The 26071-nt window shown below is 39.6% G+C and overlaps 1 protein-coding gene across 1 annotated transcript in view; it reads left to right on the top strand.

Annotated features, from left to right (window-relative positions):
* The window catches only part of LOC117507190 (calmodulin-binding transcription activator 1-like), a gene marked incomplete at its 5' end in the record, with an annotated part of 313536 nt that overhangs the window by 214280 nt on the left and 73185 nt on the right, over positions 1 to 26071 (top strand). The window contains 2 exons of the mRNA XM_034167003.1: positions 6702 to 6828; positions 8322 to 8456. Coding sequence (XP_034022894.1) covers positions 6702 to 6828; positions 8322 to 8456 — 262 coding nt within the window. The remainder of the gene's footprint in view (positions 1 to 6701; positions 6829 to 8321; positions 8457 to 26071) is intronic.

The raw sequence follows: 26071 nt of genomic DNA, 5'->3' as shown, positions 1-26071 counted from the left end.
ATGGCAGGTTTTGCTGCATTCTAAATGATTACTTGAACATTTTTCACATAATGCAGAGGTATTTTAGAGCATTTATTGTGCAAAAATATAGTGGAAAAAAAGAATAATGCAGCTACAACAAAGAGAAAAATTATGCATTTTCCCAATATTAACATTTTCCCAACACTCATAATACAAAGTAACAAAAGAAATACCTGCTCTTCAGTTACAGTGCTGCAGGAATATGCCTGCACAGTACAAAAATTATGATTCTTTGAAGGATGCAGGATCTTACTGATTTGTTCTTTTTAAATTCTCATTTTAATTTTTTCCTAAGCACAGAGGTGCAAAAATTCTTTCCTTTGAAGAACCAGAAATTATCTGCATTGAAGGCCAGGTGTCAGAAATAGGTGTTGATTTTGTGTAAATTACTATATATATATATATATATATATATATATATATATACAGTGAGGAAAATAAGTATTTGAACACCCTGCGGTTTTGCAAGTTCTCCCACTTAGAAATCATGGAGGGGTCTGAAATTTTCATCTTCGGTGCATGTCCACTGTGAGAGACATAATCTAAAAAAAAAAAATCCGGAAATCACAATGTATGACTTTTTTTTAATAATTTATTTGTATGTTACTGCTGCAAATAAGTATTTGACCCCCTACCAACCAGCAAGGATTCTGGTTCACACAGACCTGTTAATTTTTCTTTAAGAAGCCCTCTTATTCTGCACTCTTTACCTGTATTAATTGCACCTGTTTGAACTTGTTACCTGTATAAAAGACACCTGTTCACACACTCAATCAATCACACTCCAACTTGTCCACCATAGCCAAGACCAAAGAGCTGTCTAAGGACACCAGGGACAAAACTGTAGACCTGCACAAGGCTGGGATGGACTACAGGACAACAGGCAAGCAGCTTGGTAGAAGACAACAACTGTTATGATTATTTATTAGAAAGTGGAAGAAACACAAGATGACTGTCAATCTCCCTCGGTCTGGGATTCCATGCAAGATCTCACTTTGTGGGGTAAGGATGATTCTGAGAAAGCTCAGAACTACACAGGAGGACCTGGTCAGTGACCTGAAGAGAGCTGGGACCACAGTCACAAAGATTATATTAGTAAGACATGATGCTGTCATGGTTTAAAATCCTGCAGGGCAGCAAGGTCCCCCTGCTCAAGCCAGCACATGTCCAGGCTCGTTTGAAGTTCACCAGTGGCCATCTGGATGATCCAGAGGAGGCATGGGAGAAGGTCATGTGGTCAGATGAGACCAGAATAGAGCGTTTTGGAATCAACTCCACTTACCATGTTTAGAGGATGAGAACAACCCCAAGAAAACCATCCCAACCGTGAAGCATGGGGGTGGAAACATCATACTCTGGGGGTGCTCTTCTGCAAAGGGGACAGGACGACTGCACCGTATTGAAGGGAGGATGGATGGGGTCATGTATTGCGAGATTTTGGCAAACAACCTCCTTCCCTCAGTAAGAGCATTGAAGATGGGTCATGGCTGGGTCTTCCAGCATGACAATGACCCCAAACACACAGCCAGGGCAACTAAGGAGGGGCTCCATAAGAAGCATTTCAAGGTCCTGGAGTGGCCTGGCCAGTGTCCAGACCTGAACTCAATAGAAAATCTTTGGAGGGAGCTGAAACTCCAAACCTGAAAGATCTAGAGAAGATCTGTATGGAGGAGTGGACCAAAATCCCTGCTGCAGTGTGTGAAAACTTGGTCAAGAACTACAGGAAACGTCTGACCTCTGTAATTGCAAACAAAGGCTACTGTACCAAATATTAACATTGATTTTCCCAGGTGTTCAAATACTTATTTGCAGCAGTAACATACAAATAAATTATTTAAAAAAACATACATTGTGATTTCCGGATTTTTTTTTTTTTAAATTATGTCTGTCACAGTCACAGTGGACGTGCACCTAAGATGAAAATTTCAGACCCCTCCATGATTTCTAAGTGGGAGAACTTATATATATATATATATATATATATATATATAAAGTGTTGTTATATAAGACACGCAGTGCAAATTTTGGTTTTGTTTCGGTTTTGTTTTGAAATAAATTTCATTCATTCATTCATTCAAAAAAATTTCTCTCTCTCTCTCTCTCTCTCTCTATATATATATATATATATATATATATATATATACATATATACAAGGTCTGTGTGATTGCATCAGACAAGCTTGAACCTTCATGTGCATGCGTGAGTTTTTTCATGCCTGTCGGTTGCGTCATTCGCCTGTGAGCAGGCTTTGTGTGAGCACTGGTCCACCCTTTCCTCGTTTTTTTACTGCGAATAAACGATAATAATGGAGCTGCATGGCGCAAAGCAACGCCGTGATGAAGCCTTCCAGGACATGTTCGGGCATGTCCAGCTCATGCACAATCACAATCGGATAATCACACGACTGAAAAGCAACTGGAATCCATCTGAAATCCACCTGAAAGCCGTTCTGTGAGACCAACACGGAGATTGTTTTGTGCTGCGTAATGAACAGCTCTGTGGCGTGTCCCTCCGCTTTTCTTTCCAGGAAAAAAACTCCTGTAACACTGGAATGTGCCGAAAAAGTGCTGATGTCCACGACTTCTGCCTTTTTGTAAAAGTCAGACGAGGTCCCAGATCAACAAAGCCTTCACGTTGGAAATGATCTGGTTGTTTCAGCGGGGTCTGAGCCTGTCGATCGGCGCTGGGAGCGTGCCGCGCTCTCAGCAGTTGTGGGCCATCCTTAAAGCGGCAGTAACACTCCTTAATCTGTATAATCCCATAAAACCGTCCCTGAAAGTCATATTAATTTTCCGAACGGTGTCCACACGTGATTCAAATCCATATGGTTTTTGAAAAAATAAAAAGGTCGGATACTTTTCTAACAGACCTCGTATATATGCAATTTATTATATTTATTTACTATGTATGCAAAATGCATACATGAGAACCTTGGCTGGAGAGAATATAAGCATACAAGTTTTACAAAGTTTTCTACAAGTTCTACAAGTTTTATATATATATATATATATATATATATATATATATATATATATATATATATATATATATATATATATACATATAATTGTATTCAATTTTTTTGGGGGGGGGGGTGGATTTTAGCAATGGAATAAACCATGCAAATTGATATATAAAGTGAATTTTTAATAACAATCCTAAAAGAAGAGCACCATGCCCGTAGAGCACAAACAATTCCACAAATTAAAAATTTTTACCTTGGAAAAATATTCAAGGTCAAAGCCCTGTTAGAAGTGACTTTTCATAAGCTAAATTGCATGTAATTAAACATCAGGAGTATGTCTTTAGTTCATGCTCTTGAATCAAAGTTTTTTGTGGTGTTATCAGGTTTGTTTGTTTTTTCAGCTTTTTTGATTTCTGAATTCTTTTTCAGATAATTTTCACAGAACATTGGTTATCTCTGCTATGCACAATTTGTCATTGCTCTTTTGCACTTGGTTTCTGACTGATAACTGGAAGACAGATAAACAGGCATAAAATTGGAACCACTCTTTGCTTCATAGTGGAGTCGAGCAGAGAAGGATATTAGGGTTATGACTACAAAACTTATTTCAAAACTTTCATTTTCCTGATGTTGCATTTGTTGAACTTTTACCCATAGATCACTTTTTTGAAGTTTATTTCATTGGATCATGAAAAAACCTCCCGCAACTAGCACCACATCACTCTTAAAAATACATGAGTTTACACAATACTATTTAAAAATAACGTTGGATCATGAAAAAACCTCCCGCAACTAGCACCACATCACTCTTAAAAATACATGAGTTTACACAATACTATTTGAAAATAACGTAACAAGAAAAGAATTAACAAGTATCAAGAAATAACAAGAAAATATATACAAAGAAAATATATACAAAAAAAATCTCTGAAGAGAAATTTTGTTTGCATTTTGATGGTAAGAAAATTGACAATAAGGAGTACCAAGTTGTGTGCTTGAAAAATGACAGAAGAACATTACAACTTGGCATTTTGGCTTGTGACAGTGAAACCGCTGCAGACATCTATATACCACTACTTCATGAGTACAATGCATGGAACAGTATTCAGATGATCATCTCTGACACAACAGCAGTCAATACTGGTTGCAAAAATGGTGTTGTAGCCAGACTTCAGAGAACATTTCGAGACAAGGGATTCGATGAACCTCAATACATCGGCTGTCAACACCACATTCTTGATCTTGTTCTGCGACATGTGTTGGACTTCTTTTTTCCTATACGGTCACGGTCACCTAACATTAACTACGAGTTTATTGATGAGATTTTGGAACAGTATGATGATTTGCAAAATGCATATATGGGCACAGAAGTGATACCAGAGTATGAGAACCTTGGCTGGAGAGATGATTTTAAATTCCTTTTTGAGCTTTGTGAAGCATACAAGTTTTACAAAACGGAGGGAAAATGGCCTTGCATCAAATGGCACAAGCTGCCATCACTTCACAGTGCCAGGTGGAACTCACAAGGAATTTTTGCACTTATTGCATTTTTCCAACTACATGGTCGCGGGCCTGGTTTTCTAACCAACACTATTCAGAGATGGATTATGAAGACCTGCTGTCATCAATATCCAAACTTAAGCGTCCCAACGCTGTGAAATGCTTCTCTGCTCACTGGAAAAAGGAACCATCAGTGCTTGATGTGCCTCGCTTCAACATACTAGCTGAGACAGCTGTAAAGTTGATGGAGGAGGTTAGTTCTACTTGCAAAACAGACAAATATCTTAACAGCAAATTTATTAACACTAATACACAAATCTGAAACACTATTAAAAATGCTACAAATGCTATATGTACTCATTTTCATGTATTCCTCACGTGTATTGTATGTAAAACTGACATGTTATAATAAAGAGTGTTTGAGCCGCTAGGTGTTTTAATGTGAAATATGAAACTGTCTTAGGTGCGGGAGGTTTTTTCAAGGTCGGGCAAAACCAAAGTCATTTTTGTGAGTTTTAGGTAAAAGTTCATCATTTATAACCCCAGGCTAATAAATTTGAGATTTGTCATAACCCTAAAGGATATTCTTTCACCAAAACAGATCAAACCTAGGCTTTTATCTCAGATGTACCTTCTGGCAATTTGTAGCTAAACTTTCAGGTCTTCTTTTTAAATCCTCCTCTATATCACTTCATCATGAACCTGTATATAACTGGTGATGGAAAATGCAAAATTGTCACTGTGCACAATTTCTCCAAGCACAGCCACATAAGCCTATAACTTCTTCTGGGTTGTCTGGGTGTCTTGGTGGCTTTCCTCACTCTTCTCCTTCTTGCACAGTCACTCAGTTTTTGAGAACTGTCTACTCCACACAGATTTACCATAGAGTGCCATACTGTTTGTATTTCTTTGTAATTGATGTAAATAAAGTCCAAGACATATTAAGTGGCAGCTTTACCATCAGAGAGCCTCGTCCACAACTACCACAAAAGACACCAAGCTGTTGTTGATGTTAAACAGGGGTATGTAAACTTTTGATCGGGGTTATTTGGGTAGTTTCTTTTGTCATTATGATTTAAAAGAAGTAAACACAGTTGTTTGACAATAATGTCTTCACCTAACCTCTAACCATGAGTGAAAAAAACATTTTTATGTTATGGTTCATATTCTCTGAAAAATGGCCAAAAAAAAAAAAAAAAAAACTCTTCCAGGGTATGTAAATGTTTGACAACTGTATTTATTGATAAAAACAAAAAAGAACCCACCCATCCCCCGCCCCGTACCGAGTTCAATATCCTAACACGTTTTTCTTCATATATAAAATTCGCTGCACAAATCATCAAGTTGGTTTTATTTAAAAACTTAAGTTCAACTGCTGCTTTAAAAATGGGAGTCAAATCAGCTTAATTTATAACCTAACCTTTTGCATTGTAAGAAAACTTATTTTGAAGTTGAGTTTACTCACATTTTTAAGGCAGCAATTGAACTTAAGTTTTTAAATAGATAATAAAAAGTTCATGGGCCTATATAGTTCATTCATTGCTGTTTTCTCTTTTTTTTTTTTTTTTTTTTTTGCCAGTAAATCATGGAAAACTTTAACTGACCCATCTGACTGAAATACATATTTTGATGCGTTAGACCTGGATAGTTTTCCAGATTTGTTCCAGATTTCACATGCTTGTTGACATTGATAATCCTTTGATATTTTCATTAAGATCCATGCATCATTCTTGACAAAACTGACAAAAATGTAAAAAAAAAAAAAAGCCGAAAAAATAAAAATAAAAATCCCCTTCTTGCAGTGTTTAAAAAACAAAAGTGGGGGGGGGATATGCACTTTGGTCCAGATCAGACACAAAACCAAATTGCCATGCCTTTCCACAAACCTTTAAAGTCTGAAAACATTTTTAAGATATCCTGCTAGAAAACAGACAACACGGAAAACATGACATATTTGAAGGAAGGACATATTTACACACTTACGGCGTCTGAGCTATTGGTTTGTGGCACATTACACCGATTGCCACAAACGTATGTAAAACTCATGGTGTGAAATCAAATACAGTATCTGACACCACCACCAAGTGTTCACTAACACATCTTTTTTTTTCCACAGTCTGTTTTTCTCTGCTAAGTTTTGACTTGGCAGCTAGTTGCTGTATATGTGGAGGAGTCACTGTGCGGTTTGAGTCTAAGTGTGTCTGTGTGCCACAGGGGGGAGTGAAGGTGCTGATCACAGGTCCGTGGTTGGAGTCGAGCAGTGAGTACAGCTGTCTCTTTGACCACATCAGTGTTCCTGCTGCCCTCATCCAGCCTGGAGTGCTGCGCTGCTATTGTCCAGGTTGCACACTTGCAAATCCATACACACAAACAAACTCACTCTAAGAACACACACTGTGGATGGACACATTCTTTCATTCATTTTCTAATTAAAACCTCAGCTGTTCCCTGAAATAAATTAGTCTGAAGCTGAATAAAAACTTACTTATTCAGCATACAAAAACAGTTTAACAATGCAGGCTGCACATTGTTGTCAGGAGATACGGTCACTTTTGTGCTTGGAGATAAGATAGGAGGGGAATACTGGCTGAGATGTAGCATTTTTTAGACCTGATTTTTGAGATGTTATAGTAAGAGGTACATGGTGTTAGTCAGATTCTTACTTAATTTCATTCCATAGACACATAGGCTACACAAAGGTAAAATGCACTCAAATTAACAATCATGTTGTAAAACTCATCATCATCATCAACTTCTTCTTCTTGCTCTTGTTCTTCTTCTGGCTGCTCCTGTTAGGGATCACTGCAACAGATCATCATCATCATCATCCGTCTCCATCTGACCCTGTCTTCTGCAATTTCTCCAGTCAAACCAACCACCTGCATCTGACCTTCACCACATCCATAAACCTCCTCTTTGTGCTTTTTCTTCTTCTCCTTCTGCCTGTGGCTCCATCCTCAGCATTCTTTTCCCTATATACCCTTCATGCCTCCTCTGTATATGCCCAAGACATGTCAGTCTCACCTCTCTTAATTTGTCTCCAGACTCTCCTACCTGTAATATATTCATTCCTAATCCTGTCCACCCTAACTCCTCCCAAGGAAAATCACAGTATCTTCACTTCCACCACCCTCTTTCATCTTGTAATCTGTCACAAACAACTCCTGTGAGTCTTCTCCTCTCACTCCACCCTCATTGAATTCTCTTCTTGTCCTCTCTCCATTACTTTGAAACGTTGACCCCAAGTATTGAAATTAATTTATCTTCAACACATTCACTCCATGGAACTTCACTGTTCCACCAGGCTTCTCATTTACACACATGTATTCTGTCTCGCTGCTGCTGACTTACATTCCCCTTTTCTCCAGAGCACATCTCCACCTTTCCAGACTAAACCTCCTACCTCATCTGTAAACATCATCCATGAAGGCACCTGTTTGAGCTTATCTGTGAATGTGGCCATCACTTTTGTAAACAACAAAGGGCTAAGAGCTGCCCACCTCAACCTTGAATGCATCCATCATTACTATTGCAATTTCACTGCTGTCACACTGTCCGCATACATATCCCACACCACTCTCACACACTTCTCAGCCACTCCCAACATCCTCATACCACAGCGCTTCTCTTGGTGGGTTCTCATCATAATCTTTTCATAAATGCATTGTTTTAAGAATTAAGCCATGTAGTAAAATATGGGCCTGAAAATATTCTGTTACAGGATCTCTTTCTAGCTTCAACAAATACAGATGAATGAAGTATGAAAGCTCATATACAGTGCATTCATTCACTCTGCTGTTACTAAGTGTTTTCCTGATGTTGATCTGGTTCCAGCCCATGACACAGGACTAGTGATGCTTCAGGTAGCAATGGGTGGTGAGGTTATCTCTTCTTCTGTGGTGTTTGAGTACAAGGCACGTGATCTACCTGCACTTCCCTCTTCTCAGCATGACTGGCTGTCCCTCGATGGTAAGAGCATTTAGTGTGCATTTTATACCCTCCCAAAGTGTACCGTTCAATGTCTAATGTAGAAGTAGACTTTTTGAAGAGCATACCCTGCAATGAGATATGTCATGAAATTCACATTTTGCATCACACTTCAATGATTTCTAATACAGGTTGTTGTTTGGTCTCCTCAACCATTCTGTGTAAATATCAGTTCATTGTTATTGAGTAGTTATAACAAACCAAAAAAAAAAAAAAAGAAAGAAAACCTTTGCCTTTTCTTGGAGCTAACATGAAGACCAGCTCTGGGAGCTGACTGAAATCAGCAATAAGATGCACCTGATAATCATTCTTTATTAGTAATTTATGCATTGTTTCCATTCACATGTGAAGATTTGATCTTGTGACATTCAGTATAATACAACCCCCCCCCCCCCCCCCACTTTCTGGATCCATTTCAGAATTGAATGTTATAAAGTCTGGCTTAATCCTTGAGCCAGGTTTCATGAAAATTAATCAAAAAATTTTTGAGCAATCCTATTAGCTGTCAAACAACTTGAAAGGGCAGTGATTAGTCTTAAGGCCCAAAATCCCCTTTTAATTTAATTCCTAATTAACCATAACAGCATCTAATTGAGATTAGCATGAATAGGCATGTAATAGTACACTTTGTTAGTTACATGTACACATATTGTCCCTACGTGGGTAACAGAGTAGATCTTCTACAGCAGAAATGTATATTAGTGGGTCAGTATGTTAGTTGAACATTTGTTAAATTCCAAAACTTCCCCAAAATGTGGCTGTATCTCCAATAGATCAACCTCAACCATTTCACTAAATTTCATGAGGATTAATTTGTTTTTATGTTATCCTGCTAACAACCCAACAAACCAATACTGGTGAAAGTAGAACTTGCTTAGAAGAAATAAAAACCAAAAACTCAAAGGGCTTGATTTAGTCAGATCCCAGATAGACTGCTAAATTGTGTGGGCAGCCCAAACAATTGTGCATTATTGTGAAGACAGGTTTATGGCTGACTTAAGCTGCATTTACACATAACGACGACAAGTCACGAATGCCACGAAGTACACATTCTTGGCCGCTGATCACGAATGTGATTATTCGGGGCAGAGGCGTCAGGTGTCCTCAGGAACTGCTGCAACCTGTTACCACGTGTTACGATTAATGGCATGTGCTGCTGGAGAATTATCAGGAACCGTTACGCACGGTTGAGAATAGTGTTCCGCGTTGTTAAGCGCTGTTGCGCGCTATTGTGCATAAGAGCGCATCGTTAAGTTCTGTCACGTTGTGAACGAGGTGAATTGTCTCCACACACACACACACCCATATTCATCCAGCCATTGCTAACAATTCAGATCGCTCCAGTTTTTCAAAAGAACTTTGTGACTGCATACGTAGTTGGGCTCTGTGCCATGGAGTGGTGCAGAGAGGAGGAGGACAGAGGCAGATATGTGGCTTCATGCGGCTCTCATCTGGTGCGTTTTCCCAAACATCAGACACATGCAGCAGGTGGAACACCTGCAGGAGCGCGCTGAAGAGCACTGAAATTAGACTTTTAGCTGACTTGGTGTCAGCAATCATACTGAATGTGGTGCAGCAGGTGGGTCATTCAAGGACATTCACAGAGTTGTTCTGAAGCCACCCCTTTGATAGCTTGGCTGTGTGCTTAGGGTCATTATCCTGCTGAAAGATGAACCATCACCCCAGTCTGAGGTCAAGAGCACTCTGGAGCAGGTTTTCATCCAGGATGTCTCTGTACATTACTGCATTCATTTTCCCCGCAATCCTGACTAGTCTCCCAGTTCCTGCAGCAGAAAAACATCCCCACAGCATGATGCTGCCACCACCATGCTTCACTGTAGGGCTGGTGCCTGGTTTCCTCCAAACATGACGCCTAGCATTCACACCATAGAGTTCAGTCTTTGTCTCATCAGACCAGAGAATTTTACATCTCATGGTCTTAGAGTCCTTTAGGTGGCTTTTGGTAAACTCCAGGTGGGTTGCCATGTGCCTTTTACAAACGACTGGCTTCTGTCTGGTCACTCTACCATACAGGCCTGATTGGTGGATTGCTGCAGTGATGGTTGTCCTTCTGGAAAGTTCTCTTCTCTCTACAGAGGAATGCTGGAGCTCTGACTGAGTGGCCATCGGGTTCTTGGTCACCTCCCTGACTACGGTCCTTCTCCCTAATCACTCAGTTTAGACGGGCAGCCAGCTCTAGGAAGAGTCCTGGTGGATCCGAACTTCCATTTACAGATAATGGAGGCCACTGTACTCATTGGGACCTTCAAAGCAGCAGAAATGTTTCTGTACCCTTCCCCAGATTTGTGCCTCAAGACAATCCTGTCTCGGAGGTCTGTAGACAATTCCTTTGACTTCATGCTTGGTTTGTGCTCTGACATGCACTGTCAACTGTGGGACCTTATATGTAGACAGGTGTGTGTTTTTCCAAATAATGTCCAATCAACTGAATTTACCCCAGATGGACTCCAGTTAAGCTGTAGAAACATCTCAGGGATGATCAGTGGAAACAGGATGCAATTTTGAGCTTCATGGTAAAGGTTGTGAATACTTATGTACATATTTTTTAATCTATATAATAATAGCCAAGTGACCTCTGTTTGTGTGTGTGTGTGTGTGTGTGTGTGTGTGTGTGTGTGTGTGTGTGTGTGTGTGTGTGTGTGTGTGTGTGTGTGTGTGTGTGTGTGTGTGTGTGTGTGTGTGTGTGTCTACGTGCATGCAATTTTGATCATGCACAAACTTAGGACAGCTGACATTTGACATGTGGTATGTCTATGTGTTTTTGGTCAAGGATGAATGGCGCCAAAACCAAACGTTGATAGGACTAATATTTTTAGAAAAGCTACATATATTAAATAAGAACACTAAACAATGGACATTGATATTTACATTCTAGATTCACACGCAATGAAGTGTGAGTTTGAGCGTGATTTTATTTAATAAATTCAATATAAGTACATAACAGAATTGTAAATACATGAAAAATACATGGATGACACAAGAAAGTGAAAACACTTATTTACATTTTGGTCCATTTAAAAATTAAATGATGAAGTAGAAATAAAATAATAATAATAATAACACTGATGATAATAATAATAATAATAATAGTAAGAAGAAGAAGAAGAAGAAGAAGAGAAGAATAATCATAATAATAATAATGGTGTGTATATGATAACAAGAACTTTAACAAGAACTCTAATTACATTAAGACAGTAAATTAACATTCAAATATTACATAATTAACAGGAAAAAAATGGTCGAGGTCTTCTAAAAACTGTTGAGGTCTAAGGTTCTAAAAGCATTCAGTCACACACCATTCCAGCTCATTATAGAAACTTTGCACAATTTATTACCACCCTTGAAAAATGTCAGCTATAGTATTTTATAAACATTACCCAGTCTACAGCCTGTGGATCCCCACAGGCAATGTGCTAGTTAATAATAAATTTTCTAAAATAAAATAAAACAAAATAAAATAAAAACTTTTCACATTGTCATTATGGGGTATTGTGTGTAGAATTGTGAAGAAAAAAAAATAATTTCATTCATTTTGGAGTAAGGCTGTAACATAAAAAATATGTAAAAAGTGCAGTGCTGTGTATACTTTATGGATGCACTGTAATTAAAAAATATGTAAAAAGTGCAGTGCTGTGTATACTTTATGGATGCACTGTAATTCAACTGAGTTCTGCAACACAAACAACTGCTGTATGCAGTGGTGGATTGCACAGCCGTGTGCGCTCTCTACAACACACACAGCATGCATAGGCATGTGTGTATCATCGTACACAGATCCTGACGAGTGTGTATATATATATATATATATATATATATATATATATATATATATATATATATATATATATATATATACGAGGTCTCTTAGATAATAAACCGACCCTTTTATTTTTTTTTTTAACTATATGGATTTGAATGACATGCAATTACACCAATCATGCTTGAACCCTCGTGCGCATGCGTGAGTTTTTTCACGCGTGTCGGTGACGTCATTTCCCTGTGGGCAGGCCTTGAGTGAGATGTGGTCCCGCCCTCTCGGCTGAATTCCTTTGTTTCACACGCTGCTCGAGACGGCGCGCGTTGCTTTATCAAAATTTTTTCTGGACCTGTGAGGAATATCCGAGTGGACACTATTCGAGAAATTAAGCTGGTTTTCTGTGAAAAGTTTAACGGCTGATGAAAGATTATGGGGTGTTTCTGTCGGTGTAAGGACTTCCCACGGAGTGGGACGTCGCGCAGCGCTCCCAGGCGACGTTGTCTGGCTGTTTCGAGCTGAAATCATCCTAATTTAAGGTTCTGTTGACCCAGGACGTCGTGAGAGAACAGAGAAGATTCAGAAGTGGCCGGCATGAGGAGTTTATGTGGACATTCCACTGTTAAAGGTCATTTTGTAATGAAAGAACGTGCGCGCAAATTCGCCGAGTCGTTTCCGTGACGATGGCACAAATCTGTGTGCGCCGCGACCAGAAAAACACCTCCGTGTTGAAGACCATTTGTAAAATTCAGGCGGCTTTTGATGGCTTTCAACAAGTGAGTAACTGAGAAATTGTTTAACAGCTTGGGCATGTTCCAACTTGCCCGTTAAGATTTCCAACGGAGGTGTTTTTCCTGCCGCGACCCCCCGCGGTCGGGTCCAGCCCGACATGCGACTCTGCCCGCACGTTCTTTCATTACAAAATGACCGTTAACAATGGAATGTCCGAATAAACTCCTCATGCCGACTTCTTCTGAAAGTTCTCTGTTCTCTGACGACTTACTGCGTCAACAGAGCCTGAAATGTGGAAGTTTTCAACTTGAAACGGCGAGACGCTGCCGCCTCGAAGCGCAGATCGCCGTCAGGCGCCATGGACCGTCCTTAAAGCGACACTACCAGACCAAAATCTCTCATCAGCCGTTAAAATTTTTACCGAAAACCAGCTGAATTTATTGAATGGTGTCCACTCAGTTGTGCCTTACATTTTTGAAAAATTTTTTATCAAACAAAGCAACAGTCTTTGAGCCATTCCTAAACAATGAAAAAAATCGACGAGCGTGTGGACGACTCCTCACTCAAAGACTGCCCACAGGCGAATGACGTAACCGACAGGCGTGAAAAAACTCTCGCATGCCAACGAGGGTTCAAGCATGTCTGATGTAATCACACGTGATTCAAATCCATATGGTTTTTGAAAAAATAATAAGGTCGGATACTTTTCTAATAGACCTCGTATATATGTACACACACAACCCCACTTCCAGTGAAATTGGAATGTTGTGTAAAATGTAAATAAAAACGGAATACAGTGATTTGCAAATTCTGTTCAACCTATATTCAATTGAATACACCACAAAGACAAGATATTTAATCTTCAGACTGATAAACCTTATTGTTTATGTGCAAATATTTGCTCATTTTGAAATGGATGCCTGCAACATGTTTCAAAAAAGCTGGGACAGTGGCATGGATACCACTGTATTACATCACCTTTCCTTATAACAACACTCAGTAAGTGTTTGGGAACTGAGGACACTCATGATTGGGTATAAAAGGAGCATCCACAAAACTCTCAGCCATTCACAAGCAAAGATGTGGTAAGGATCACCACTTTGTGAACAACTGCGTGAAAAAATAGTTAACAGTTTACGAACAATGTTTCTCAATGTTCATTTGCAAGGAAATTAAGGATTCCATCATCTACAGTCCATAATATAATCAGAAAATTCAGAGAATCTGGAGAACTTTCTACATGCAAGCGGCAAGGCCAAAAACCAACATCGAATGCCCATGACCTTTGATCCCTCAGGCGGCACTGCATTAAAAACCGACATCATTGTGTAAAGGATTTTACTGCGTGGGCTCAAGAACACTTCAGAAAACCATTATCAGTTAACACAGTTCTTCGCTACATCTACAAGTGCAAGTTAAAACTCTACCATGCAAAGCAAAAGCCATACATCAACAACATCCAGAAATGCCGCTGCCTTCTCTGGGCCTGAGCTCATTTGAAATGGACAGACACAAAGTGGCAAAGTGTGCTGTAGTCTGATGAGTCCACGTTTCAAATTGTTTTTGAAATCATGGACATCGTGTCCTCTATAAAAAAGAGGAAAATGACCATCCAGATTGTTACCGGCACAAAGTTCAAAAGCCAGCATGTGTGATGGTATGGGGGTGTATTAGTGCCCATGGCATGGGCAGCTTACACATCTGTGATGGCACCATCAATGCCGAAAGGTACATCCAGGTTTTGGAGCAACACATGCTGCCATCCAAGCAACGTCTTCTTCAGGGACGTCCCTGCTTATTTCATCAAGACAATGCCAAGCTACATTCTGCACGTGTTACAACAGCGTGGCTTCGTAGTAAAAGAATGCAGGTACTAGACTGGCCTGGCTGCAGTCCAGACCTGTCGCCCATTGAAAATGTGTGGCACATTATGAAGTGCAATATACGACAATGGAGACCCCAGACTGTTGAGCAACTGAAGTCATACATCAAGCAAGAATGGGAAAGAATTCCACCTACAAAGCTTCAACAATTAGTGTCCCCAGATCCCAAATGCTTATTGAGTGTTGTTAGAAGGAAAGGTCATGTAACACAGTGGTAAACATACCACTGTCCCAGCTTTTTTGAAACGTATTGCAGGCATCCATTTCAAAATGAGAAAATATTTGCACACAAACAATAAAGTTTATCAGTTTGAACATTAAATATCTTGTCTTTGGGGTGTATTCAGTTGAATATAGGTTGAAAAGGATTTGCAAATCATTGTATTCTGTTTTTATTTACATTTTACACAATGTCCCAACTTCATTGGACTTGGGGTTGTATATACACACACACACACCTCACACCTGTGCAAACCTCACATATTTGCAGCCATCTTAGAATTTTGGTGAACAAATCCCAAATTGCATATTCATAAAGGCAGATGCACTTAAATTGACAATACATGCTATTTTGCACATTTGACAGGTGCAGTGTTGTGAAAGTGTAGTGACACGGACCCACAACAGGGGGCGCAAATGAACAGTCAATAGATGAGCCAAAAGGTAACAATTTAATGTTGTGAAACGTGCACAACGAACATACAGACAATCTCAGAATATAATTACAGTCAAATTACAAAGGTGACGTGTGGGCAGGCTCGAGGATAGAAGACGTCTGTCCTGAGAAGAGCCGGAACCACACGATTTCCGCCCCCACAGAACCTGGTGAATACTGGAGCCGCCAAGTCCCGAATTCCCAGGTGATCACCGTCCCCGACTGTCGGATCTGGTACTGCTGGCGAAGAACAAAGACAGTCAAGTGTGGGTGTGTGTACACCCAGTAACAACAGCGGTGGGAATGCCACCTCCACCTCTCACTCAATATGTTGCAGAGTACCGCAGTGATTCCTCAGGGGAAAAGAGCGCCGTCCTGCACTCACTCAGCCTCCACAGAAAAAGGAACCGGTACTCCTGCAAACACTCACAATATACAGATATATTGCAAAAGACACAAACGGCTGAGGATATTACCTCCAATGAAGTATGATATCTCGGCGATGAGGTGGAGATGACGTCTGGTCTTTATGGAGTGCGATGATGAAGAATGTGTGACAGCTGTCAGGAATTAATGAGTGACAGCTGTCACTCCCGGCTGTGTCCGTGGCGGCAGCGCCCTTTCGTGCCTGAAGCCCGCACTTCAGGCAGGGCGCCCTTTGGTGGTGGGCCAGCAGTACATCCTCTTCTGGCGGCCCACACAACATGCAGTCTTTGTTGCACACTGTTAGTAAATCAGCTTGCTGGTGTATTTGTGAGTGCAGTGCTGTTTGCACATTTTTTTATACATGCAAAACTTGTAAATCTAACATAGAATCTGTAAAAATTGATGTGAATGGTGAGCATAATAACAATGGTGTGTTCTACATCTGCAGTTATTGGCACTATTATTTATTTATTTATTTCTGCTGTTTATTAACTGTTTGCATCACTTAGGTGTGTCCTGGATTTTTAAAATCCAGGTCTCAAGAATTTGACTGGAAATATTGCAGAAAATATTGTACCTGTTGGTGTAATAGGTATAATATTACATTTACAGTACCAGTCAAACGGTTGGACGCACGTTCCCAAACGTTTGACTGGTACTGTATAGCTAACATATTGTTTGTATTATCACATGATTCATGGTGTCTAATTTCCTGGATAGCGAATAATACCCAAAATTTCATGCAGGCTACGACTTGGCTGCTGACACGTGGTTCATTTCTTAGTGTCCATCATTAGGTCCATAATGCTCATGAAAGTTAATTTTCTGGAAAGCGCATTTCCTCAGTCGGTACCTCATTGTATTGATGAGCTTTTTTTTTTTTTTTTTTTGCTTACATGTGATGTACACCTAATCTGAGTAGTGTGAATATGCCTGCTGTTGTGAGAATGGCCAGATTCAAGACATTTCACCGAGAAGTGTGAATGTTGCTGTAGATGTGATGCTGTATTAACTGTTAAATGTGATTTTGCCAATGACCATGAATACAAATTGATTGTAGAAGAAATTACTATTATTAATCAGGTGCATTGTGGTGTGTGTGTGCGTGGATGCGTGCCTTTTATAACAACGCTACACTTATACACAGTAAGTTATAGGATACCCCAAGGTCCTGAACTAGGTCCACTGATATTCTCTCTTTATGTGCCACCTGTTGGTCAGATTATATGTTGTCGTGGAATTAACTTTCATATGTCTCATATAGCAAAACTGGAGGTTTGGCTGCAGTATAAACCTGGATGTCTTTGAATGCTCTGCTTTTGTACTCATGGAAAACAGTGATGATTGTTATTGATCCTGCCAGTCACAGACATTGTTATGTTCAATTAACGTGGTCACTGGCTAACTGTGTGATTCATCATAGTCAGAGTAGGAGATGATTCTAAGGAACGGATCTGTCAGCTGACTATGATGATCCCAGTTATGTTCCACTTCACAGGTCCATAATCTTTACCATGTGATTCTTTTGACAAGTGATTATTGTGGCCACTCTATAAGTACTAGGTTGCTGAGCTAAATCATCTCTGTCTTTGCATGTTTCACTTTTTTTTTTCTTTTTTTTTTGGGGGGGGGCGCTTTGTTTTATTTGCTAGTTTGTTGTGAGTCGTGTGACCAAAGCAGATGGTCACCCCTCTGTGTCTGTTCTGCTTGAGGTTTCCTCCTTTAATCAAAAATGCCAGAAGGAGGTTTTCTTTACCACTGCTGCCAATGTGCTTGCTCTGGGGGTGGTTAAGGTTAGACTTGTACCCTTGCGCTGCACCTTGGAGCGACTTGTGTTGTAACATTGTGTATGAATAAATTGAATTGAATTGAATTGAAAGAGTTTAAATTTTTGGTGTAACACTACAATAATTAGACCTATCCTGTCTAATATGTATATGTTGCAGACATGACAAGCGAAGCTCTTCAGCCCCTCACAGATCATTTAGGTCCTTCAGACTTTTGTTAATGCTTTGGTGGAGCATGAGCATGGCTAAAACCTTTCTGCCCCCCCCCCAGACCCTGGCCTTTTAAATTTTGTTTTGTTTTGCCTTTCAGCTTTTTTAACATTTTTCTTTTTTGCCTACAATATGGCCAAATTATCATATTGCAATATTGTCATATCAATATGATATAAGATATGGCTATGATTTCACACAAAGTGCAGCAACAGTGAAAATTAAACATTCTTAAACTAAACATACCACAATATAATAATACCACACTCATTTTGCACTCATCATAAGCTTAGGATACAGTGCCCTCCAAAAGTATTGGAACACTTGGTATTTCACACATATTATGTTAGAAAGATTATGAAAGAAAATAAGATTACAAAATCAAACCTTCACTGTGCCTTGTGAGAGAATCACTACGATGACCGCTCCAAGATGGTGGCCGCATTTCTTGTGCCTCAGCAACCAATGCGGCATCTATTCCTCTTTATAATGTCTGTATTCATCTACCGTTGGTCTTGTGATAGAATCACTACGCTGACTGGTCCAAGATGGCGGCCGCATTTCTTGAACCACAGCAACCAATGTGGCATTTACTCTTCTTTAAATGTCTACGATGACTGGTCCAAGATGGCGGCTGCATTTCTTGCGCCACAGCAACCAATGTGGCATTTACTCTTCTTTATCATGTCTACGATGACTGGTCCAAGATGGCGGCCGCATTTCTTCCGCCACAGCAACCAATGCGGCATCTACTCTTCTTTATAATGTCTACGATGACTGGTCCAAGATGGCGGCCACATTTCTTGCGCCACAGCAACCAATGCGGCATCTACTCTTCTTTATAATGTCTACGATGACTGGTCCAAGATGGCGGCCGCATTTCTTGCGCCACAGCAACCAATGCGGCATCTACTCTTCTTTATAATGTCTATGTTCGTCTACTGTCAGTTTGTGGCTTTTTACGGCTTTTTACATCAACGGTTTGTGGCTTTTTCCCCACTGTGGAGATTTTTTTGTGCCATTTCCAGTTTGTGCCTTTGTCTTCCGTCGGTTTGTGGCTTTTTACAGTTTTTTATGACAACGGTACTCCTCTTTATAATGTCTATGTTCGTCTACCGTCGGCCTTGTGATAGAATCACTACGATGACTGGTCCAAGATGGCGGCCACATTTCTTGCGCCACAACAACCGATGCGGTGTCTACTCTTCTTTATAATGTCTACAATGACTGGTCCAACATGGTAAGCGCATTTCTTGTGCCACAGCAACCAGTGCGGCTTATATTCTTCTTTATAATGTCTATGTTCGTCTACCGTCGGTTTGTGGCTTTTTACGTCTTTTTATGACAACGGTTTGTGGCTTTTTCCCCACTGCAGAGATTTATTGTGCCATTTCCGGTTTGTACCTTCATCTACAATCAGTTTGTGGCTTTTTACAGCTTTTTAGGACAACAGTGTGTGGCTTTTTCCCCACTGCAGAGATTTTTTGTGCCATTTCTGGTTTGTGCCTCTGTCTACCATAGAGCGAGCCTATGGTAATAATAGAGGCTCTTATTATGTATGCCAAAAAAAAATTCTTGCTTTTGTGTCTTCAAGAATTAATTACTATTATATATTATTATCTGATTTACCACAGGGTGGCATGGTGGATCGGTAGTTAGCACTAATGACTTACAGCAAACAGGTTGTGGGATTGTTTCCAGCCCTTTCTGTGTGGAGTTTGCATGCTTTACACGTGTCTGTGTGAGTTTCCTCTGGGTGCTTCGGCTTCCTGCCACATCCAAAGACATGCAGGTTATGTGAATTGGAAACTTGAAATTGACCATAGGAGTGCGTGCAAATGTGTTTGCCTGTCTATATGTAGCTCTGCGACACCATATAGTGGTCCAGCCATGAGGCAGAGGTCCTGAAATGGGAAGCAGGTTTGACTTATGGTTTTAATTTATAAATCAAATTATTCTGGATAGAATAACTACATTAATGTAAACTCTTAAAATGTACAAAGTGGATATATAACACATATCTGTTCATTTTAAAATAATGAACTAAAACAAGTGAATCAATGTAACTTGTGTTTTGGTGTTTACAAATAAATGTGCTTTTGTAAAATATGTAATTTTTTTATTTGTAATTTTTTTTTTCATTTGTGATATAACCAGCATCAAAATGCATAGAACACTGCCAGTCTACTGGTGACCCGTTATATCACAGTGCTGTCAACCGCAGGATTTTAAAATTATCTGTAGGTTTCCAAAACCTGAGACCACACACGTGGAGATAATAAATCATTGATTTGACAGGTTTGGTCATACAGTGTGCAGCCACATGGTAAAAACAACACACAACACACACAAACAGATTTCACACACGAACATTCCCAGGTCAGACAGGAAATCTTGCAAAATCTCTCGAGATTAAACATGACTTCAGAGTAAACAAATGGAGATAGTTTGTGGACTATTTACAACAGAGGAAAAAAAATGATACAAAAAGAAAAGGCGTTCTTTAAAGGAGTGGAGACAGCGTGACCACCAGACCTTCTGGTAAGCCGTTTTGATTTTAGATCCATCACCTCGCTTTCTGATTGGCTGCATGTCACGTTCAGCTCCTGACATCCTTCCGAGCAGATCAAAGCGCTCTTAACACACCACACACGGCAGGAATATCTGATAACATCATCTTTAGTGTCATCACAATTGTTGGGGCGTCCTTAAGAATGTCGGGGAAGATCGGGTCCGATATCGGCCTAATTATCTTGCCGTGTGAACCAGGCTTTACAGATCCATTGTTGTGACGCCTCACGGAGCAACTGATTGATCTGTTGTTATGACACTGCACGGAGCCGCTAACCAATCAGATATTATGACACCGCACGGAGCGTCTAACCGATCGGATGTTATGACGCCTTACGGAGCGACTGATTGATGCGTTATTATGACGCCGCACCGCAAAGTTCAACAACCAAAATACCAGCATTCTGGTTTTCACTATTATTTGATTTCTTTGTGTGACTGACATCATTATTCAAACATTCAAAAGGATATTCCTATCGCCACACAACTCCAACCACACACGAGAAAGTTTTTTGACAGTTCTTATTATTGAAAGAAACTAACCGGATAGAGTTGTGACGTCATTATACATGCACTTAGGCACTGTCTAGTGGGATCTTGAAAATCTCCCATTACAATTTAACAGACTTTGTGGCTTTACAAATGCCTTTTTTTTTTTTTACAAATGAAAAAAATGACATATTTTACAAAAGCACATTTATTTGTAAACACCAACACACGTTACATTGATTCGCTTCTGTTGGTTTTTACATAGAATGAATTAGTCAACCAATCAGTATGAGCGGAGGCTAAGTTTACCCATTATCCCTTTGAGAATCTGTGTGTTAATGTTCAAAACTTCATAATTAGTGCATTATTTTGACAGATGTGTTATGTATCACTTTGTACATTTTAAGAGTTTACATTAATGTCGTTATTCTATCCGGATTCATTTGATTTATAAATCAAAACCATTAGTCAAACCTGCTTTCCATTTCAAGACCTCTGCCTCATGGCTGGACCATTATATGCTGTCAAAGCAAATGACGCTTCCCTACAGCAGTGGGCAGGGCACACAAAGATAAAAGTGCTGGCTCATTGGCTGTGTTTGGGTTTGTGATTGCCTTTGATTCTGTTAGAAGTTTTGGCGGTGTTTAAACTCAGAATCGGCTTGTTAGTAGCTGAGAGTGTATGGGAGACAAAATTGAAAGTTAGCTGTTGCTTCCAATAAGTTTGTAGGCAGTTTATCGGTTTAGCATTATAAAAGATAACCAAGATCTGCACGTCTTTGGAAGTGGGTGAAAGCCAGAGCACCGAGAAGGAAACCACGTGAACATGGGGAGAACATGCAAACTCCACACTGAAAGAACATGACCTTCTTGCTGTGAGCCAACAGTGCTAACCTCTAAGCCACCATGCCCATTGGAAGCAATATTATAACATCCAATTCTGTTTCTTTTAGTCTAATCTTAAAACATGTTTTTTTTTTTACCATTTATAGTTATATTACTCGTATTGATTTTTGCTGATTTATATAATGTGCATTTGGTATTTTTTAATTTTTAATCTGGTTTAATGGCCATTAAATTTTAGCATTTGTGTTTTGAGGCCTATGTTCAGCATTTTGACATTTACTGACTTTATTGTTGTTGTTGTTGTTGTTGTGGCTGTTGTTGCAGACAGTGTCATAGCAGAAGTGCCAACAATAAAATCTACTGTGTTAGAGTTGATTTCAATACTTTGTAACATTCAGATATATCAAAAGTGAAATGACCGTGGAAATGTGCAGTGCACCATGCAAAAATCCTGGCTGGTGTATGCGCATTTCTACAGCTATTGTTCCACTGCTGATAGGTACAAGTGATGCTGGGAAGTGTTAATAGTGTGAAAACAAGAAGTCATCATAGTGATGTGCACATCAGCAACCAGTGGTGGGCACAGCTAACCAAAAAGTTAGCTTCAGTAACTGGTAATCAGCTAATTGAAAAGTTGTCTTTTTTAACGCTAAACCAAAGCTACAAATAATTTTAAATTTTGCCTCCCATACGCTCTCAGCTACTGAAAAGCTGATTTTGAGTTTAAACACTGCCAAAGCTTCAAATAGAACCAATAGCGATCACAAACACAAACACAAACACAAACTGCCAATAAGCCAGCACTTATCCTTGTGCACTCTGCCCCCTGTTATAGGAAAGCATCATTTACCCTGACAGGATACAGTGGTCTGCAATGAGGCAAAGGTCGTGAAATGGAAAGCAGGTTTGAATTATTCCGGATAGAATAACTCCATTGATGTAAACTCTTACAATGTACAAAGTGATATATAACACATATCTGTTAATTTTAAAATAATGCACTAATTCTGAAGATTTGAACATTAACACACAGATGCCCAAAGGGGATTATGGGTAACTAAGCCTCCGCTCATAGTGATTGGTTGATTCATTCATTCTATGTAAAAACCAACAGAAGTGAATCAATGTAACTTGTTGGTGTTTACAAATAAATGTGCTTTTGTAAAACATGTCATTTTTTCATTTGTATAAAAAAAGAAATTTTCAAGATCCCGCTAGACAGCGCCTAAGTGCACGCGTGATGACATCACAACTCTGTCTGGTTAGGGAGACAAGATTTCTTTCAATAACAAGAACTGTCAAAAACTTTCTTGTGTGTGGTTGCTGGAGTTGTGTGGCGATAGGAATCGCCTTTTGAATGCTTGAATAACGATGTCAGTCACACAAAGAAATCAAATAATAGTGAAAACGTGTTCAGTGCGGTGTTATAACAGATCAATCAGCCACTCCGTGAGGCGTCATAACATCAAGCCTGGTTCACATGGTAAGATAATTAGGCCGATATCGGTCCCAATCTTCCCCTTCAGACAATCTTAAGGATGCCCCGACAATCGTGATGACGCTAAATATAATCTTAACAGATATTCCTGCTGTGTGTGGTTTGTAAGAGCACTCTGATCTGCTCAGAAGGACGTGAGGAGCTAAATGTGACATGCAGCCAATCACAAAGCGAGGTGTCTGACCTGGGAACGTTTGTGTGTGAAATCTGTTTGTGTGTGTTGTTTTTACCATGTGTCTGACACCACACACTGTACAACTAAACCTGTCAAATCTATTTTTTTTTTTTTTTATCTCCACGTGTGGGGTCTCTCAGGTTTTGGAAACCTACAGATAATTTTAAAATCCTGCGGTCAACAATACTGTGATATAACCGGTCACCAGTAGATGGCAGTATTCTATGCATTTTGACGCCGGTTATATCACATGGCCTGAATCACAATTTAACAGACTTTTCGGCTTTGAGAAGCAACCTGGGCTTCTTCTGGCATTTTTACATAAAACAAACACAACAACGTCTATAAACCCAGACAATATTATTCACGAGAGTTTTGGGCACAATATACAAAGAGTTTAATGCTGCTGTCCGTGTTGAGCCTGATCAGAGCGTCTCAAATGCATTTCTTCTGTCATGAATACCCATAATGCACTGGGCACAGCTGCATGTCCACACTAAAACCTTAAAGATTAGTGCATTACTTTAAAACTAAAACATATATATATATATATATATATATATATATATATATATATATATATATGATATTTTCACTTTATAAAACTTCAGACATGACGTTAATTTAAATAACTTGTCCAAAATTAGTTTGGTTAAAATTTTCACCATAAGTTTAAACTGTATGCCTCTGGATGACTTGGGCGCATCGTGTGTACTGAGTCATCATCCACCTGTCAATGTGCTGTGATCAGCTGATAGGTGACTCGCTGTGCTGTGTACATTCAGACGTGGCTGTCCGGGCCCGCATGTGATCGTGTTTGTACATACATATAAGCAGTGGTAATTATCAAAGCTATTGTTTTTGTTAGCGGATTAGCTTTTCGGATAAATTTTACAACCATCATCGGACCAGTTATCTTCCGCTCAATTTAGTTCTGATGACTTTCAGTCAGGTAACATTTTTTTTATGGTGAGCGAATTTTAACAGTCAAAAACATTTGTAAACCCTAAAATCAAACATTTTAATCTCTGGCATGTGTATATCAGTGGTTTATGGCGGATTGGCTGTCACTTGCTGATGATGTCATCATTAAGCACAAGACATGATTGGCCAGTCAACGCAGGGAGCATTGTGGGTAGTGTAGTTCAGGTTCACTTTGGACGTTACACTGTTACTGTCCGCTCGACACAGACAAAAGGGATTAATTTTAATATTATTTTATTTTATTTCTTTGTGGCACTGGATAATTTAAACGCCAAGACGGTGGGAGAGAGGAGATCTCACGGCGCAGCTGTGAGGGACTTTTGTTCACTGTTTACGCACCGTTTTGGATAATCAGGACACTTTATGTGTAATATTTTCTTCAGAATTTAATGAATCCCAGTGAAACTAACAGGTAAGAATTTATATTTACTACGTTTCTTTTATTCTGCCAATCAATGCATTAATGGACATATTTCGGTTGTTTAAGCCGCAAGGTTCATGTGAAAAAAGCAGCAGCTTTTAGTTCGTAAATGATGGTGTGGGGTTTTATTTTTGTATTCATTCATTTTTCATGGGTTCTTTTTGTGTTTGTGATCCTTGACTTTACCCAGCAGCCCCTGTGGCGCTTAAAGTGAAACTGGTTTATCAGAAGCCGACAATGTAATCTGATGTGGCCGCATCAGAATCAATGCTAAAAGTTATCGGTTATCAGTTATCTGTAATAAAGATACATTTTTTTAGCAGTTTATCAGTTCAGCATCATAAAAGATAACTTTTCAGTTATCGGATTAATGGTTATCGAAGCTAACTTTTTGGTTTGCTGTGCCCACCACTGCATATAAGCATTTTATGCAAGCGACACACACCCACACGTGCGAGACACATGCACCACATGTGTTGCTTTTTGCAATGCCACGCTCGCGGGGGCACTTAGACAAATTTCACCGCCAGCTCAAAAGTGATTATCTGCTAATTTGTTTTCGTGCTGACAGCGCAAATGGTGACACATTTTCTAAGTGTTAAGCAAATGGTGTTAAGTGTTCGTGTGTGTCATCTGCCGCAAGAGGGATCGAATGGGCTCTCACAGCGCACACTCTGTCGTTCAGCCGCTGGTGTGCGCGAATAGTTGTAACGACACATGTACGAGGTGTTGGAGGCAGCTCCAATTTTTTCACGAATGGCATGCAATTCCTCCTTCGTGCACTAGTTGGCTTAAATCGTGTTATGTGTGAAGGGGCCCATATGAGGTGAAGAAAGATGTCTTTATTTTTTTTTATAAAACAAGTATTTATGTTCCTTGAAGTCAAGAAAGGGTGACTATAAAGTCCGTATTGGATAAACTGGTTATCATTTTCATGTTGAGGTGGCAGTGGGGTGTTGTCGGCAGCTGCTGAAAGTAACAAAGAAAGTAACTAGTAATCTAACTTCGTTACTTTTAAAATTGAGTAATCAGTAAAGTAACTATGTTACTTTCTCAAGGAGTAATCAGTAATTGGATTACTTTTTCAAAGTAACTGTGGCAACACTGGCGACGTTTCAGTAGGAAATCCATGCAAATCTTTGTACA

This window comes from Thalassophryne amazonica, chromosome 3 (assembly GCF_902500255.1).
Source record: "Thalassophryne amazonica chromosome 3, fThaAma1.1, whole genome shotgun sequence".
Lineage (NCBI taxonomy): Eukaryota > Metazoa > Chordata > Actinopteri > Batrachoidiformes > Batrachoididae > Thalassophryne > Thalassophryne amazonica.
This window is presented reverse-complemented; position numbering and strand designations above follow the sequence as displayed.